The 18,589-nt window shown below is 38.3% G+C and overlaps 1 protein-coding gene across 1 annotated transcript in view; it reads left to right on the top strand.

The window, feature by feature from the left end:
* Positions 1-5,795: 5,795 nt before the first annotated feature.
* Positions 5,796-18,589, top strand: part of FAM241A (family with sequence similarity 241 member A) — a 157,314-nt gene continuing 144,520 nt past the window's right edge. The window contains exons 1-2 of the mRNA XM_075709448.1: positions 5,796-5,837; positions 7,836-7,940. Coding sequence (XP_075565563.1) covers positions 5,796-5,837; positions 7,836-7,940 — 147 coding nt within the window. The remainder of the gene's footprint in view (positions 5,838-7,835; positions 7,941-18,589) is intronic.

Raw genomic sequence — 18,589 nt, 5'->3', positions numbered from 1 at the left:
ACTGCTATGCAAGACCATACCATAGTGTATATGGGAACTCTTTCAGAAGCAGGATGACCCACCCGGACCCATACTGAAATGCTCTGTGGTGGAGTTCAGAACCTATCTTGCCAGAGATGAGAGACCACTATGCAAGGTCAGTGTCATTCCAGAAAGAAGTGCAGATGCTGCCTTCAGGCAAGCTAGTAAGACACCTAGTGGATTGGGAGCACACAGGCAGCCAGGCCGTTTTCTTGGCAACTTTTGCATCTTAGCTCCAGGAAGAGCTGATGTATTTCTGGCATAGGCTGTTAATGGATAAAAAGCATGTGAACTTCAGCCATCAGTCTGCTGCATGATGTCCCAGGGCAAAGATGAGCAAGGAGCACTTTAGAAAATAAAAGGGGGGGAAAAAAAAGAAGAATTGAGCCAAGTGGGGTCTGTACTTTGTTCTTATATTTTTACTGGCAGAAATGCTACTATAGTCTTTTGCAAAGCTTCAGAGTTCTCAATTTACTGTGAATAACTCTTGGATCAAGATATCAAAATGCAGTTTTAAAAAACTCAGGAGATTCAGAATATGGAAATTATTATGGCATATACTAGACAATCCCAAGATTTGTTTTAAAACTTTGGGGTCTTATATACAGACTCTTCTGCCTTCTTAATACTTGTACTCTATAATTAAGATTCCGTGAAAGATACAGGACATGACTTTACCGTTTATCTGTCTAAATTCTTATTCTGCTTCTGTGATTTCAGCATCACTTCATCACTACAGTTATTAGTAAGCTCATGTTTTTGTGTAATCATACATTGCAGTTTTTGCCATACTAAATTTCTTATATTGAAAGCATTTTTTTAGATGAGAAGGAAGAGGGCTGCTGAAAAGCAGTAACTTTTTTTGTGTAACAATCAAGAAGTTCTTGGTGTATTCATTTAATTTTTTCTATTTCATTAAGTGAAAAGTGGGGGGGAGAAGAAAACCTCTTTTGGCTTTAAGGAAAAGTGTGGTGGTGTAAGTACTTTAATAGATATGTACAGTAGAAGTCAAAATTGTTTGTTACCAGTAAAGAAGAGTATCAAACAGGAAAGAACAACCCAACTTTGTGTTTGCACTCTGTTAAGGCTAAGGAATTTTTTTCCATATTATCCTTTAAAAAAAAAAAAAAAAAAAAACACGAATACTTGATATAATTTTCTTTTAGTTTCACATAGTGTAATTTTTTTTTAAAAGACCTGAACTAGAAAATTAGGCAAAATGAAAAAATACTTGCATTTAATATATTTCAACCTGAGAGCCAAATAACCATCTCACAAATAACTTATTCACACCATGAAGAATTCCATTTCAGCCAGTGGAAATGCAGTGGTGTGGGATCAGTTCGTGATCTGTCAAGGTCAGACATCTAAACAGTATATAAAAACCACAGATTTGCAAGGAAAGACAATCTCTTAATTGCTAGTGGAGGCTGGTGACATCTGAAAGTGGATAGGCAAAACTGTCATAGGTGCAAGACCAGAGCCAGCTCAGAGCATCTGGTAAAGATCACAGAGCATTAAACTCACATCTGCCTGTGACGCAGAGCCTTGTCTGTTAACTGCAATCCTGTGTACCAGGTTGCACAAAGAAATGCAGATTTTAAGATCACTCATTAGGTGGCTAATTTGCAAACTCCATTCTCTGTCTTCAGCTTTAGTGCAATATCAAACATTCCAGGGGACAGATGGTTATTCTGAAGCACTTTTATTTAAACTGTGTAAGAGCAAAAATATTACTTGGACTTCATCCTTTATGCTTTTCTCTATACGTATGTGCATACAAGCTGCATACAAAGATGGTTTGTTTTGCATATCTGTAAATTATAAGGATAGTGTTGAACAAGTAATTGTATATTTATATAATAAAAGTTCTCACAGTGTTGCAGTAAATGTGAATAATTAGAGCTCTTGGAAGGACTGGCAAGCAAAATTATGAAGCCATGCAAAACACCCTTTTTAGTTTTTTTGAAAAATACAGTTTCATAAAGCAAGATGTGGATACTGCTGACTGATGGTAATGACTTTGAAAAAGAGTTCCTTATGTGTGAAGCGGGTCAGGAAATTCATAGCTTAGTAATATAACCTGCATTGTATATGTGAATCAGTTTGGCTAAATATTCTTCCTGTTTTCAGAATTTGTGTTTATGTTGGTTATTTTCTAGTTAACGGAACCACACAATTCACAGACATTAAAATCTAGTACCTTGTTCAAATACCTGTCCTCCTGCAGGTATAATATACAGCCCCTTTGATACTGCATAGTAAAGTGATGCCAAATTGGAAATTAGGCCCCAAAGTTACATCCAGTAACAGGTAATAGCTGTTCAAAATCATAGAATCATAGAATCGTTTAGGTTGGAAAAGACCTTTAAGATCATCCAGTCCAACCATTAACCTACACTACCAAGTCCACACTAAACCAGTCAAGGGTAGACTAGACTAAACCATGTCCCGAAGTGCCACATCTACCCGTTTTTTGAACACTTCCAGGGATGGGGACTCCACCACCTCTCTGGGCAGCCTGTTCCAATTCTTGACCACCCTTTCCGTAAAGAAATTTTTCCTAATTTCCAACCTAAACCTCCCCTGGCGCAGCTTGAGCCCATTTCCTCTCGTCCTATCGCTAACTACTTGGGAGAAGAGACCAACACCCACCTCACTACAACCTCCTTTCAGGTAGTTGTAGAGAGTGATAAGGTCTCCCCTCAGCCTCCTCTTCTCCAGAGTAAACAACCCCACTTCCCTCAGCCGCTCCTCAGAAGGCCTGTGCTCCAGACCCTTCACCAGCTTTGTTGCCCTTCTCTGGACACGCTCCAGCACCTCAATGTCTTTCTTGTATTGAGGGACCCAAAACTGGACACAGTATTCCAGGTGCAGCCTCACCAGTGCCGAGTACAGGGGGACAATCACCTCCCTGCTCCTGCTGGCCACACTATTCCTGATACAAGCCAGGGTGCTGTTGGCCGCCTTGGCCACCTGGGCACACTGCTGGCTCATGTTCAGCCGGCTGTCAGCCAACACCCCCAGGTCCTTTTTGGCCAGGCAGCTTTCCAGCCACTCTTCCCCAAGCCTGCAGCGCTGCATGGGGTTGTTGTCACTGAAGTGCAGGACCCGGCACTTGGCCTTGTTAAACCTCATACAGTTCGCCTCAGCCCACATTGCAACATTCTCCTTAGCAAGCAAGCAAGGTATAGGCACACAGACGGGGTGCGTAGTAAAATAACCTCACTAATATGTAAAGCCTTTATCAGAGTTTCTGCTGAAGGTCTTTTCTGACTGCCTACTACTATACCAGGGTAGGGTTTCAGCAATTAAACATCTGAAGAGAGGACTCCAGGTTTTATGGGGTTTTGGGCAGGTAATTGGGCAGCAATTCTCCTGATGGTTGGCTGTGCCCACAGAAGCAGGCAGAACCTGTGCAGCCTCTGCACAGAACCCCTTCAGCTTTTGGGGTTCCCTTTTGGTGGCATAAACTTAGGAGATGAATATGAGAGAATCTAGTATCACACTCGGCTCAGATTGAGGAGGTTTACCAGGCAAAGGCTGAGGCCTGCCAAAACCTTCAAATCAGGACATTTGCTTAGTTATGGGCAGAATGAAATGCAGCAGTTCAATATAGTTAAGGCAAGGGCACAACTCTGCCTCCCGTGCTGTGAGAAGTGGTGGTAGCACAGGCAAAATTGGGCAGGCGTGGGATGAGGCAGTGCTTAGTCTGATTAACTTCTTTTCTCGTATGACCTGTCCTGATTAATTCAGCCACTAACTAAGAATCAGGAAGACTGCCTGCCACTTACTGCCGCTGCTGCTTGCCCTCATGGACTGCTTGTGCCCTTTGCTCAGGTACCTTCTGCTCACTCCTGCAGATCATCTGGCTGCAGGGGTCAGGTGAGGTGGAGAGAAGGGGGACTAGGAATTGAGCTGTTGCTTGGCGTAGAAGTGTTGGCCAAAGTCCTGAGAAGCAGAGAAGGGTTTGGGAAAGCTGGCAGAGTGGCAAGCTAAAGAGAGCGCTTCCTTTCGAAGCAGATCGTATCTAACAGAAGCTATTTGTGGCCTTGATTTTTTAGAAGCTAAAAGCTGCTTGTAGTTGAACTTAACGTTGAAGCTGCTTACTGAAAAGCTGAAAGGCCCTATCTAATCCTTTTGTTGCTTTATCAGGTTGTTCTGGGAAAACAATTGCTTAATATGTTATATGGAGATCAGCTTTGACAGTATGATGTTAATGCAGGTCTCAGGGCAGATAGCAGCTGAGGCAAAAATGTTGCATAGGAAAAGTTACCTCATAACAGAGTCCTACATAGTAAGTTTTGTAGTTAGATTTATATGCTGAGAAATCAAGTAATCACTGATGTTTCATGCAAGTGTCTCCAAAGCTTGGATTTAACTGGATCATATCAACTGAGGGAGAAGAAACAGAAACAGCTTTCTAAGGCTGGAAGAAACAGGACAGGACAGGAGTACAGTACAGGAAGAAATGATGTGTGATGCACATGGCATCTGATTTCAATATGATGACTTTTTCCACCCTCTTTGAAAATGTATCTGGAGTATGCCATTTGTTTTAATGTCCGCGGATTGCTTGATTATTAAATTAAACATGACCGCTCTGTTCCTATCAACTTAAGAAAGAACTGCTGCTTTTGTAACTTTATAGATGGTTTTGTCAAGTGGATTTATAACCCATTTATTCAAATAATTCTTATTATCTTCAAAAGTTATTCCAACAAGTCTGGCACCTTGCAGTAGCTTTGTACCTTTGCTGTAATTGAAGTGAAGAGTTTGAAGAAGATTGTTTCTTTTCCTCACTCTGAGATACAATCTTTCTGTCCTTACCCCTATCTATTTCTACCCTGATATTTTGGCTGCCAGTTTTAGTTCCTTGGACAGCACTGTGGTCTTTGAAGTTAGAAGAAGAATGTATCTTTCCACATGATCAATAGGCATTTGGCCACCAAGTCTCCACGATACTATTTTTAAAAATAATTACAAAAGTTTCCTCTGAGAGAGAGAGAGGAGAATAAATTCTTGAATGGCTAGGCATTCATCAGATGAGGCTGAGATAAGCAGATAAAATAGGGAGGCTGGATCAAACTGCTACAGCATTAAATTTTTATGCTTTTACTTTAAAATTTTTTGCTAGATGAGTTAACACTTGGCCCGTTTGTACTGTATATTTGAGGGTTCTTTTATTTTAACATATTCTTTCTTTTCTCAGTTGTTAATAACAAGTAGTGAAATGCCCTCAGCTCCCCTTACAAGGCAGCCTTTTAAGACGTGTATTCCAGTCGAGACTGGCACGTCGAACTTAAGCAGACCCGTCTAGGGGAATGTCATGGCTGTGACAGCCAAGAATCCATGGACTCAGGTCAAATTGCCAGCCCAGGTCAAACAATAATAGTCAAGAAGTCTTAGGGGACGAACAGACAAGTGCAAACGGGGTGTAGGAGGAGAGGAAGTGTGAGAAAAATGAAGATGGGGCTCATTTAGAAAAAAAAATCTCTGGTTTGTATTAGATTCAGAGTATAGACAGAGCTGGCAGTGAAGGTCTGGATGATGGACAAGTTAGGAAAAAGAATTCTGGAAACATTGTTACAGTGACTGTACATGGAAGGCAGTAAATAAGGAATGAGTTATATACATCCACTAAAAATTACCGCAACTGATCACGTTTCTTTCCTACTGTGAGTACATGTGGTGATGCACTAAAAGTGTAGATTAATTATGACTACAGTGTATCCTTTCAGAGAAGGCTACAGATGGACAAATTTACTAGAGGGATGTATAATGCACCTATGATCTGCTTGAAAGCCAACAAGACTGTATGTTGCATACACCTAATAATATAAGTCTTTTTTTGATGAATAACATTTATTTGGGGAAAAAAAAAAGCATTAATCATAAAGTAGATTTTTCTCATTTTAGGTAATTCTCATTTCTTTAATTTAATGCAGGCTAGAGATATCACATCCTCATAATAAAAAATTAAGTAGTTTTCAGTGTAACTATTTTGTACAAGTAAGGGGTCTAGTCATGAATTACTAAAAGGATGAATAAGACTACAGTAAGGACTATCAAAATGTATAGCTGTTTCTAATGATGAGCAAGCAGAAGGAATATGTGGGATAAGGGAATATAATAAGAACAAATATGGTTGTCTATCTGACAATAGAATAGAGTAGAATAGAATAGAGTAGAATAGAATAGGATAGAATAGAATAGGATAGAATAGGATAGGATAGGATAGGATAGAATAGAATAGAATAGAATAGAATAGAATAGAATAGAATAGAATAGAATAGAATAGAATAGAATAGAATAGAATAGAATAGAATAGAATAGAATAGAATATTTTCAGTTGGAAGGGATCTGCAAGGGATCACAATGATCAAAGGTCCAACTGCCTGACCACTTCAGGGCTGACCAAAAGTTAAAGCATGTTGTTAAGGGCATTGTCCAAATGCCCCTTAAACACTGACAGGCTTGGGGCATCAACCACCTCTCTAGGAAGCCTGTTCCAGCGTCTGACCACCCTCTCGGTAAAGAAATGCTTCCTAATGTCCAGTCTGAACCTCCCCTGGTGCAGCTTTGAACCATTCCCACATGTCCTGTCACTGGACACCAGGGAGAAGAGCTCAGCACCTCCCTCTCCACTTCCCCTCCTCAGGAAGCTGTAGAGAGCAATGAGGTCACCCCTCAACCTCCTTTTCTCCAAACTAGGCAAGCCCAAAGTCCTCAGCCACTCCTCACAGGACATTCCTTACAGCCCTTTCACCAGCCTTGTTGCCCTCCTCTGGACGCATTCGAGTACCTTAACATCCTCCTTAAATTGTGGGGCCCAGAACTGCACACAGTGCAAGTGAGGCCGCAGCAATGCTGAACACAGTGGGATAATCACCTGTTTTGACTGGCTGGTTATACTGCATTTAATGCACCCTGACAATGTAAATTATGTCTCTTAATTGAGTCTCCTTGCCTGCAGTCAGAGATCTCTGTTTAGGCCCTGTAAATCAATGAGGCTATGCAACTGGACTGAGATCCTCCCCTAAATGTATGGAGCAGGAGATCTGGGTTTTAGCAAATGACAAATATCAAATGATTCAAAGTTTGATTTTAAAATGTGAAGGTGTGTTCATAGAATCAGAGAATCATAGAATCGTTTAGGTTGGAAAAGACCTTTAAGATCATCCTTAGAAATAAGTCTTTTATAAATCTACTTCTTCCAGGATCTGTGTGAAAACCAGGAATGTGCAAGAACAGGATTTTTCAGTATGTTGAATTATGCAAAATATACAGAGTTCAGAAATTGAAAGCAAGGCTAGCCCAACTTTTTTCAGGCTTTAAATATTGTCTGAGATGTGTTTGCAATTTGGGGGGGAGTTTTCAACTCATGAATTTTAATCCGTGTCAATTTAATATATTTTGCTTACTCTGTGCGTGTTGTTATTCTGTTAATTGAACTCCCACTGTATTTTGATTTCATACATGCAGTTGCACAGGGGCATTTAGCTTTTAACTATTTGTGCTAAAACAACTTCAGTTATCGATGTAAAGAGTTATCCATGCTACCCACCCCCCCACCAAAAAAAAAAAAAACAAACCAAAAAACAGCCAAAGAAACAGTGAAAAGTATGAAAATCAAACCAAAACAAATGGCAAAGAATTTCGGGTCCCTGACAGTATTTTTCTTGAGCCTTTATTGTTACTCCTGTATGAGAAATGTTCATCTAGAGGGAAGTCCTTAAGGCAAATGCTGCCATCTAGAGAGAAACAGAAAGAAAGTGCACAATTTACTTAGTGATAATAATTTTTATTCCCAGGGAGCCCCAGGAGAAGCTGGACAAGAGTCCACAGAATGGACTGCAGTGTCAGAGATGGGAGCTATTGGGATGCCTTTCCAGCAGCTGTTGACTGAAAATAGTCAGGTAATTCCCACAGACATTGAGCAAAACAGCACTGAGAAAATCCTGACAAAGGGTTTTGAGTATGTATCAAAGATACCAAATGCCCCTTCTTAGCCAGTTAAAATTATTTCATGTTACACATTTTTTCCTTAGCATTTCCTTTTTTTCTGAGAAAAGCTTTTACTCTAAATTTATTTTGTTTAAAGGAAGAAATGCAAAAGAAGCTCGCATTATTTGCTATTTATTGTTCATCTGCCTCTTTTTTCACATCACAAAGCCCCTCTGTTTACTCTTCAGCTGGTTTTGAGAATTAGGATTGCAAAATTCAAATAGAATGACAAATGCAAAGTAACCACTGAAAATACCTGAAAGACAAGAAAGAAAAGTGGGGATTTACCTTGTCTCAGTATATTATGTGTGCAGCTATATAAACATCCCAGTGTGTTCAAAGACTGAGCTATGCATGTTAAGCCTGAATGGCAAAAATGAATTCTTGTAGGTACTTTCAAAACTCTGCTAGCAGTAGCATTTGTCTGGGTATAATGAAGATGACTCATTATGAACTAGTGACTTAGAAGAGCCTGCAAATAATGCTACACATGCTCAACCTTGTTATGCCCATTTATTTCACTGAAATTATTTGTACAGAGTTAACCATGAGTGATTCAGGGTTCCAATTTGAAATGTTCAAATGAATAAGCACAGTAAAAATAAGTTGGGCTTAAAACATCACAAGTGTACTTTTTTTGTTTCACACAGACAAGTATGTTTCAATGTCAGTGTGTAAATCAATGTGATGATTTGGCAAGTTCTCTCTGGGGTATATTTTTAATGACCAGTTTTCTTTGATGTGGTGTGTTGTTAATGGCGAACTGTATGTTGTCTTGGTAATGATGTAGATAGGCAGCATGTGAGAAGAAAAATAAGGCAACTTCTGTGTCTGTCTTCTGAAGTACCTGAATAACATTTGTAGTCTGAGAGTTTAGGATAGCTTAGCTGCTTTTCCCTAAGTGTTGTCCTTTAAGTGCAAAAAAAGTATGGGAGAACCCTCATTTTTTCGAAGTACCTGCATATGTGCTGAGAAGTGTGCTTACAGGGTTGGATGAGTTTGTATTTTCATCAGAAAACTGTGAAGGAGCTGGAGGTGCTTTGAAGAACTACTAATAATCATTCCTGTATTTTAAGCATATTTATAACATATATAATGCTAACAGGTTCTCTGTGACTTAGGAATTTGCTGAGATCGAGGGAAAGATGTTTCTTTTTATTTTTTATGCAAACTAAAAATGTAGAGATCTTCAGAGCTGTGTAATGAACTCAAAGAAAATCATTTTACAAAGCAATACTGTTTTTAAATATAAGTTGATAAATGGGACATTTTCCTAGCAGCATATTGGTATCAGGAATATTTTCCACCTGGAAACATTTTCATCCTTCATGTTTCATATCCAAAACCTTTTCTGCAGTATGATTATATTGTAATTTGCTCAAATATAACCTATACACAACACAGTGGAGTCAAAGGAAGGCTAGTTCTGCCATACACCATAAAATATTCTGAAATCACAGAACAGATTCTTTTTTTCTCCACACTTCTTCCTGGACTTTTGGTACTGACATTTGTATCCAAAAGCCTAGATAGATTAAATTTACTGTTCCTTTATTCTTTCAGTTATGATGTTAGCTGGGTTTTAAGCACCAGACGTGGTAACTGTCGCAGCCCAAAAGCAGTGCTTACCAGCCATTTTTATTTCATTGATGAGAAGGCTTCAAGTTTGAAGTTGAAATACAGGAAGCTCAAGCTATCCCTTTAACTACACAACAAATACAATATGTTTTAAAATATATTTTCTCTCTGGCTGCCATACAGGATTAGAGAAATGAAATATACATTTCACAGTGATGCAAGGGCTTGTTTTGAAGTCACAGTTCCATATGTTATGAAAAAAAAGGAAAGAAAATCACAGATGCCTGAAAATGATGGGAAGCTTGTGAGTTTCCACAAACACATGAAAACTTCCCAAAGGCAAATTCCCCACTTTCATAAAAATGCCCATGAGTGTCTTCTGTTCTCTAGCATATGGTGCTGCCTATAAAAAAAAAGTTCAGCCTTCCAGAATGCCAGTGATGCAAATAGAATTCTGCATTCCTGCAGTGGGATATTTTTGCTCTTATTTAGGGTTCTTTATTTACTTTGCCAGATCGTCTTCTCACAGTTCTTTGGTTCAGTATAGTCACTTCTTCATTATGACTAGGGAGGGGGGCGGTATCTTAGAAAAAACAGATGAACAAAATAGTTAAGATAGATTAAGAATGGGTTTGAAGTAAGCCAAACCTCAAATTATTTATAAGATTTTGAAAAATCAGGTGGGATCTTTTGAAAAATCAGGTGGGATCTTTTGTCATCCTCTTCATTTTTGGTTCTATGTGAGGACTTTTTGCTTTTTCCAAAAATCACTGAACACAGTAATAAGATTGTTTGGAAAAGGATGATTATAAAATATCCCAGTGCAACTTCATGTTGCAATTACTAAAGTAGCAAGATTCAGAATTATAATTTGAGTTCTTAAAAACAACAAATCCAGCACCTGTAGTAAGATTGCCAAGCCATGGATTTAATTTGGGTTCTCATTTAACTGGTAAATTTGGCCATGAAATGCAGGTTCTTCTAGGATTAGAAGCCCATCTAAAGGCACGTGCTTTTTTGTTTTGGTTTGGGTGTTTTGTTTGGTTTGGTTTGTTTTTTTTTTAATGTGTGTATCTTAGCATGTTATTAGAATGGTTAAAATTAGGTTTATTACTTTAGGGTGAAAATTCCCTGTGTTTTCCACTAGTAACATTTTTATTAGGGGCCAAGATAAGGAGCATGCTGAAGCAAGAGGGAAGGAGCTAGACGCAGAATTAGATTTGGGTCTGTGAGCCAGTCCTAGTTGCATGTGGTAGAATTGTGCAAGGGAGGCTGCAATTCAGGGCGGGCTTGAGAGACAAGAAGGAAACAGTGTCTGTTAATACGCATGTGCATCTATATTTTGCTGAAAAGTCTATTTAGCTGAAAACTGCACAATATATGCTACAAATACATTTTCTTTTTAAGGCAAATACAAGGAGAACAAAGTTGCACAGATTTTGAATGCCTAAGATTCATTCAATTACAGGAAGAAAACTTGGTATCATAAGAAGTCAGTGGAAAATTTACCACAGATTTAGTAAACTGCAGCTTCATTATCCAGCAAGTTTTTGTCTTACCATGTTTTCAAATGTGTTTTGAAACAGCTTTCCAGACGAGCCAGTATCACCCGGAATCCAGTTTATGTTAAAACTCACTAACTTGAAATGTCTTATTTCTGACATCTCTGTCCTGTTGATAGACAGGAGATGGCTCTAGATTCAGTACAAATTCAGGATTAAATTTGATTTAATTGAAGTTTTCCATAAATTAGGATCTTGGAATTAAATTAGTAGTACGTTCTGGTTTAGATAACCATAGGATGGTACTAGAAAACCCATAATTTATTTTCTGCCATACTCACTGGGCATATCTTTGACTTTTAAGTGACCTTTTGCTAGAAACAACTGGAACATATGCAGTGACAATAAACAGATATAGGCATGCACAAATGCACTTACAAACTAGACAACATGCAACTGTCGAATGTGTCTGATATAGCTGGCATCAACACCAGTAAGTTTTCTCTCCTTTACCTGTTCCAGAACAGCTTGCTGAATATAACGGTAAGATCTTCCCTTCTCTTCCTCTCTTTTCAAGTTAAAGGACAATACATTCAGTTTATTCCTACAAGTGTCTGTTTAGACTTAGTAAATGTGTTTGCCTCTTACATTACCAGTCCTAGGTTCAGATCCTGTTGGGGTTTTATTTTCATTCACTAGTATGTTACAATGCTAATATTCTTCCTTTTTTTCCATTGAAGAAACCGTGCTAGCCCAGGTCACATAAACTCAGTATGTTCATAAATATAAAACATTTAAAAAAGACAAAAGAAATCAGAAGATCCTTTTACCAGTGCTTTGTAAATGGTCATTTTACAGGAATATACTTCTAGTAACCATACTGCGCACTACAATGCTTTTCTTTGTGAACGTATTACAAAACTCCATGCAAATTCAGTGTTACTAAACAACGATGCAGTGCCACAAGAGCAGTGGTAGTTTGTAATCACTTTTTCATACACAGTGTAACTGGACCATAATGTAGACTTGAAAATCTAAGTGAAACTGCAGTGAGAAGTGAGTTATGACAGGATCTGGAATCTGTTGAAGACCGGAGATAAAGAAACTTCATTTTGGAACAAGCAGTAAAAAATCCTGACTAGTTGGGACATTGATTTTATTTTGTCTAAAAGATGGCATCCCCAGGATATAAATTCCTAACGCTATTCCACAGTGCTTGGTTCAATACTGACACATAGGGAAATTTTCCAAGAAATCAAGGCCAAGAACATCTATCTTATTAGACATAAGCATGCCTTGGTTTATAACCATTTTCAGTGACGTGGTTTGGGCCTAGTTTTTCAGCTGGTTTGTTCTTCTTTGTATATTGACCCTTTCTGTCTGCACTAGATTCTTTGGGGGTTTTATAACCTACACCATTGTATAACATGATTATTCCACCCCATCAGATACTGATTATCACAGAGTGACCTACCGCAAAGGTTTGTGATAGCAGTTCTCCTCCTCTCTCCAGAAAATGTGACAAGAGAAATTAATTGTTGACAGGTTTCAAAAGACTCCTCAACTCTTCCTTCTGCAAAAAAGATTAATCAGTAAAATTCAAAAGAATATTCTACTTTCTGCAAACCAATGGGTTTGTCCTGTGTGTTGAACTATGCCCCCAGTCAGTCCTAAACCATTGTTGTTGCCTGATTTGATTGTCCAGTGACCTGTGCTTGGCTTCTGTTTGTGCTCTCTGTGCTTAATGTTTGGTTTCCATCTATCATGATACTACCTTTCTCCTGAATGATAAACTCTGCATTTGGCTAATAGAAAGAGCTATAAAAATTAACCTAGTTAACTTTTATTAGCTTGTTTTGGTCAACTACAAACAGGGTGCGACAAGATGCACCCCTGACCTGAGCACCTTCATCATCAACTTCTGGCATGTGACATGCCTGCTATATGCCAGATAGGTATCGCTGATCTCTAAATGCCATTTTCAAAAACACGTGCATTAGGCCATCTCTCACTTGTAGTAAAACTTCACTTGGAAGTGGATGAGCTATGATTTATATAACCTACAAAGCAGACCGTATAGTATAGCTGTGGAAGCTACTATAGCTTCCTACACAGCATGGAAGGGTGCTTTTACAGAACTCAACAAACAACTTTTTTCTCTTTGGACTTACTGTCCATTCTAGTCTGGAAGACAAATATTGCATTCAGACAGTAGGACTCATCTGAGCATATTCAGGTATCTACATCTAAACTGGTTGCTGCTGGTGGTCTGTATGCTTAGAGGAAAGTAACCAGCACAGGCCGTCTCAGTCTGAAATAGCTGGTGAAACACATCACGTGAATAACATGTGAAAATTGTCTGTAACTCTTTACAGATGATACAGAGGAGATAGGTAGTCTGCTGGGACTCCGATCTCCAGTGTGGACACCTTAAATTAGGTGAACTGGATCCTATTCATTAAGCCTTTGTTAGGCTTTATTAATACAGTAAGGCCTAAGTTAGGCCTATTAATACATCCCTCAAGATATATGGCCACATTGAAAATACCTCTAGAATCTGCTGCGTTTTTTCCCTTAATTAAGCTAAGCTGCCTTTTTTTTCAGAACATAGACCATTATTTTTTGGTTTATTCTTTTCCAGATATGGTCACCGTATTTTTAAATATGTAAATTAGAAGTGCTTTCAGCTTCCTCTAAATATGGTCCTGATATTTTAAAACATGTAAATTAGCAGTGCTTTCAGGTTCCTTTAAATTTGCAGAGCAGGACTGGTATGCAAAGAGCAGCCTCTGATCTGTGGATCATTAAACTACCTACACATACCATAACTTAATTGGCTAGGCAGTAAAACCTAGTCTCAGGGTCTGGCCTGTAGTAGCCACTGTTTCTCATGCTTCAGAATAAGAAGATTTCCCTTCAACTTATAGGTTAAATCCTTGCTGCAGATGCTCTCTGCTGACAGCTGAATTAAGGGAATCACTAGAGGCAGAAACCTATTTTGCCAAAACGCAGAAAATCTGCCAATCCCTTCCTACTCACTTCTTTTTGAGGCAAGAATCCCATTGCTGAAAAAAAACCAATGTTGCCTAAATATTGTGTTTCAAGATTTGGTCCTGGATTGTTTTAATATTTGCAAGTATAAATTCAGAGATGAATACATCTGGATCTAAAGAGTGAGAAACAAAAGCACAACTTAAGTTTGTCAGGTGGTAGAAAATGCTGAATCTCATTAAAGACATTTCAGGATGACACCCACAAATCAGACGATTTGTTGCTTCTGAAAAAACAACTAAAAGCAGCTAAAATGATGAATTTAGGCAATTAGAAAAGTGATCTCAGCATGAAAGGTGGTTACTGCATCAGTGGAAACAAATTCATAGCATATTAACAGGGAAAAAATAATATGCTGGATTTAAGTGAGGGGTTTTTGCAGCTTTCAGAAATTCTAGGAGATTAATTTAAAAATTATTTGAAAATAAATTGGAAAAGTGCTGTAACTATTATTCTCATCCAAGTGAATGGATATTAGATAACTAACTTAAAAGTGATTTTTCTCTACTGCAGTTTTCTTGGACATTTTGTTAGTCTGTTCTGCAGTGAACTAATGTGTAATTCTGCAAGCATACATTGTTCAGCAAAATCAGGGAGCTAGCATGTTAAGTAACAAAGGCTGTTTTAACCTGTCTCAGAAATAAAAAGTAGCCCCCTTTTCTCCTCTGTTAAACAGGCAAATGTATGTAATTCTTAGGATCTTATAAAGTGGAGGCTTCAATTACAAAATGAGCATACGCATGTGCAAAATTGGTTTGGAGTTTTGTAAGGCTTTATCTCAATGTCCTGGCATTAATGCATAGAGGAACTCACTTTTCTCACTGAATAACCCTATTCTCCCATTCCCCGCTCCTCCCCCAGCATTGCCAAATGTGTCTGTAGTTTGATGGCATCTTTCCAGAGAGCAATGAACAGGTCAGATCAGCAACCAACTTTTTATCCATTGACATACAGACTGACTGATGGAAACTTCTAACAACCTTAAGACTTTAAGCCTCAGTACAAGGGTTTACATCAGACCCTTCACAGAAGGGGAAAGCCGTTTAATCCCAGAAACTGTTAAAACTTCCCACAAGACAAAATAAACTACCATGGTATAGGGTTTGTGTATTCTATTTATTATTTCTAAACAATTCAGTATGAAAGATAATAAACTTAGGTCTCTGTGTGTTTTTTTCTATTTAATCTGGCACTGGTACTTGAGTGATCTGCTTCAGATGGCAAGACCTTTATTCTCTGCCACTCACAGTTTTTGCTGTGAGTGCCTTCACTTGCCAGGTAGTGCCGGGAATCTTGCTCCCTCATTTCACTGCAAAAGCATGATTTTTAAAACTTGAGTAATGCTGTGTTACAAGTTCAATTTCCAGCTATCACATAGTTCTAAGATAATTTCAGAGCATATTTCCTGTATTATTAGCTTACTACAAATTCCTGTATAAGGTTTCAAAACCCGTTGTATTCAATGGAATAATTTTACAGTACAGCCTATGAAATCTAAGAAGCCTAAATGCAAACCTACTTGGGCAGCACCTATTGCCCACCTCTAGTAACAGCTGCAAGAATTATCTTGCATTCTGCTTCCCAATCAGCAGCTACAGCCACACTGCTGCCAGCCTACAGTTGGTCCCTGCCTACAACAGACATGATTTTCTTCCAAAAGCAAGAAGGGTTTTCAATACTTTTTCTATAGTGTGTAGCCCTAGGGATTAGATGACACTGTACAGTTTCCTGCAAGGAACAGCCATCAACATAGGACTGTGACTTTTGCTAAAAATTTCATCAGAAGATGATGACATACTGTTGGGGAGTTCATCAATAAATTCAGATTGTTTAGACATTTTTAAAGCCAACAAACATGTACAAACTACTGAAACTTTTCAAATTCTTTATTAAAACCTGTTATTTTATATTATTAGTCATCCACATATACAAAAATGACAAAGCATCAGACCCTCTGCACATTATTTGCATTAGTTTGCATTTAATATGTAGTCAAATGTCATCATTTGAAATCTAAGCAGGCATACATCATAATTTGAAGACCAATTTAACAGAACTGTCCAACTCCTGACATCTTAATTCTCACTCTAAAGAAATAAAAATATGTCTCAGATAAAGAATTTGCTGTCCATTTTTAAAGCTTTTTGTTTGTTCATTTTCACTCAGCCTAGGCCTCATTTACCACAGGATTTGTGCGGGATCCTTCTGGAGTGCCTCAGAGTTGTTAAGTGACAATCTAAAAGCCGATTTAGGATTAGCTAGCTTAACCAGGTGAACTGAGGGTTTCACTTTGATTGGGTAGAAAAGCTGTAGCTGTGCTTGGAAGTCCATATTGTGATACTGAAGGGCTTTATCAACATCCTGAGAGGAGTGCATTCAGAATAGGTGATGATGCGAATCTCGCTAATCAGTGAAGGATTATCTGAGGCTCAAAGCTATACTGCTTCTAATTCCTTCTTCATGACGCTGTTCATGCACTGCAAAATGATCTAGTGCAACACCAGAAGTATAAATATTAGATGAGACTCTTCAGTATCTTAATTAGCACTTTCTAAGGGAGCGGTTCTTGCATAGTCAGGGGTAATCAGATGTTTAGAAAAACCCCCACAAAATCAGAAACGTAGTGGAAATCTATGATGATTTCGCATGTACAGTGACTGACACCATGTCATACACAACATATATCACTTACTAATTTTAAAAACAGTCCCAGCATCAACTCTGATGCCAAATTATTGACAGGATTTAGTGTTTCTAGTCACACCACTCCTGTGTTGAAGACAGTGATTCTGCATAATTCTTTCCTCTTACTGATATCTGTGAAATTACCCATTGCCAGACTGCTCCTATATGGGTTAGGAGTGTGCTAATATCCCACACAGTCATTGAAAATAGTTTTCCCTATACGTGTTTGTTCAGAATAAAGAAAAAAAAAAGGAGAAGATTAATGAAACACTGAATACAAGGTTTTTTTGGTTATTTGGATTGTTTTTTTCTTCTTTTCCAAATGCATTCAGCAGAGGATAACGGACTATGAAACATGGGACTGATAACAAAACAAAATTACCATTTCCTACCACAAATCTATTGAAATCTTATGCTTGCCATTACAGTAAATAACAGTTTTTCTGAATTAGAAAAGTTATATGTGTATATATGTCCATTCTAATGGAGTATACATTGGGAAAACAAGAGCTTCTCTAGTTTGCTTCACTACACACGTTGTCAAAATGACAGAACAAGATATCTTTAATTCCTAACATCCAATTAGGTCCAGTATCTACAAGACCACCAACAGTGAGGGATTGCTTCCCAGCACTTCTTGTAGTGTTTTATATTTTTCAGCCTCTGTTGCTTCTTACCATCTTCATTTTGGTCTTCTGGCCTCCAAGAGAAGTATTTACAAGTCATTGACAGCTCTTAAAATATGTTGTTTATTAGACCCTTTCTCCCCACCATCATTTTAAGTAAGATACAGAGGAAAGATGGGCTGTGAGTAAAACCCCAGATTTGAGGAATCCAAGGCACTAAAGAAACAGGCTCTGATTTTGCAGTATAGGATCATTCATAGGATATCTCCATGTAATAAAAATCTCTAGATAAGTAGTTCAGGTTTTTCATATTACAAATTTTTAGTTGACTTCACTTTTTTATGTAAATGAAGCTTAACAGAAAATCAATTTTGTGATTTTACCAGACAAGTGTCGTTACTTATTATTAGAAACATCTATTTAAAGTTCAGAGAAAGCAAAAATAAAAACTGTCTCTCTTAAAGGGGGGGTAATTTAAGATTAAATTGTATTGCTGTACTTGAGATTGTGTTCCTGTGCATATACTTCTGCTCATCACAGAAAGTACATACTTGCAAGTTGGCTTGCAATATTTCTATGAAAAGCAATAAAATAAACATCTTAGAAACCAGACATTATAAACACAAGTAACGTATTTCATTTTAATACTGTTTTCAAAACCAGATAGCAAGGTTTTATCTCCTGCTTTCTACGATACCGAGAAAACATACATCCAGGTAGACTTCAGATATTGTGTCAGAGGGCTTCCATTTCTATCACTCCTTAATGATGAATGAGGTGGTTCTTCTAAACAAATAAGCACTTCAGAGAGTTACCCTTGACAGGGCTGTTAATCCTGGGAGTCTGCCTTATCGTTGTAGAATTCAAGGGCTGAAGTTGTACAGTATCCCTGTACTGCCTGTCTCCTACGCTGCCGCTCTGGCTGAAAGTTGGGGCAGGACTATTTCACATCTTGCATGTAAAGCCATGCTCAGTGCTTCTGTTCTGCTGTGCTCGCAGATAGAGGGGCTTATCATCTTAGTAGGCACTGGCCCTCTTAATATCTGGCTGAGTTTCTCATTCAGATGGATGGGTTATCGGCCCGCTTTCAGTGGTGTATTGTTTCCTTTGCAGTCTTTC

This window comes from Pelecanus crispus, chromosome 4 (genome assembly GCF_030463565.1).
Source record: "Pelecanus crispus isolate bPelCri1 chromosome 4, bPelCri1.pri, whole genome shotgun sequence".
Taxonomy (NCBI): domain Eukaryota; kingdom Metazoa; phylum Chordata; class Aves; order Pelecaniformes; family Pelecanidae; genus Pelecanus; species Pelecanus crispus.
This window is presented reverse-complemented; position numbering and strand designations above follow the sequence as displayed.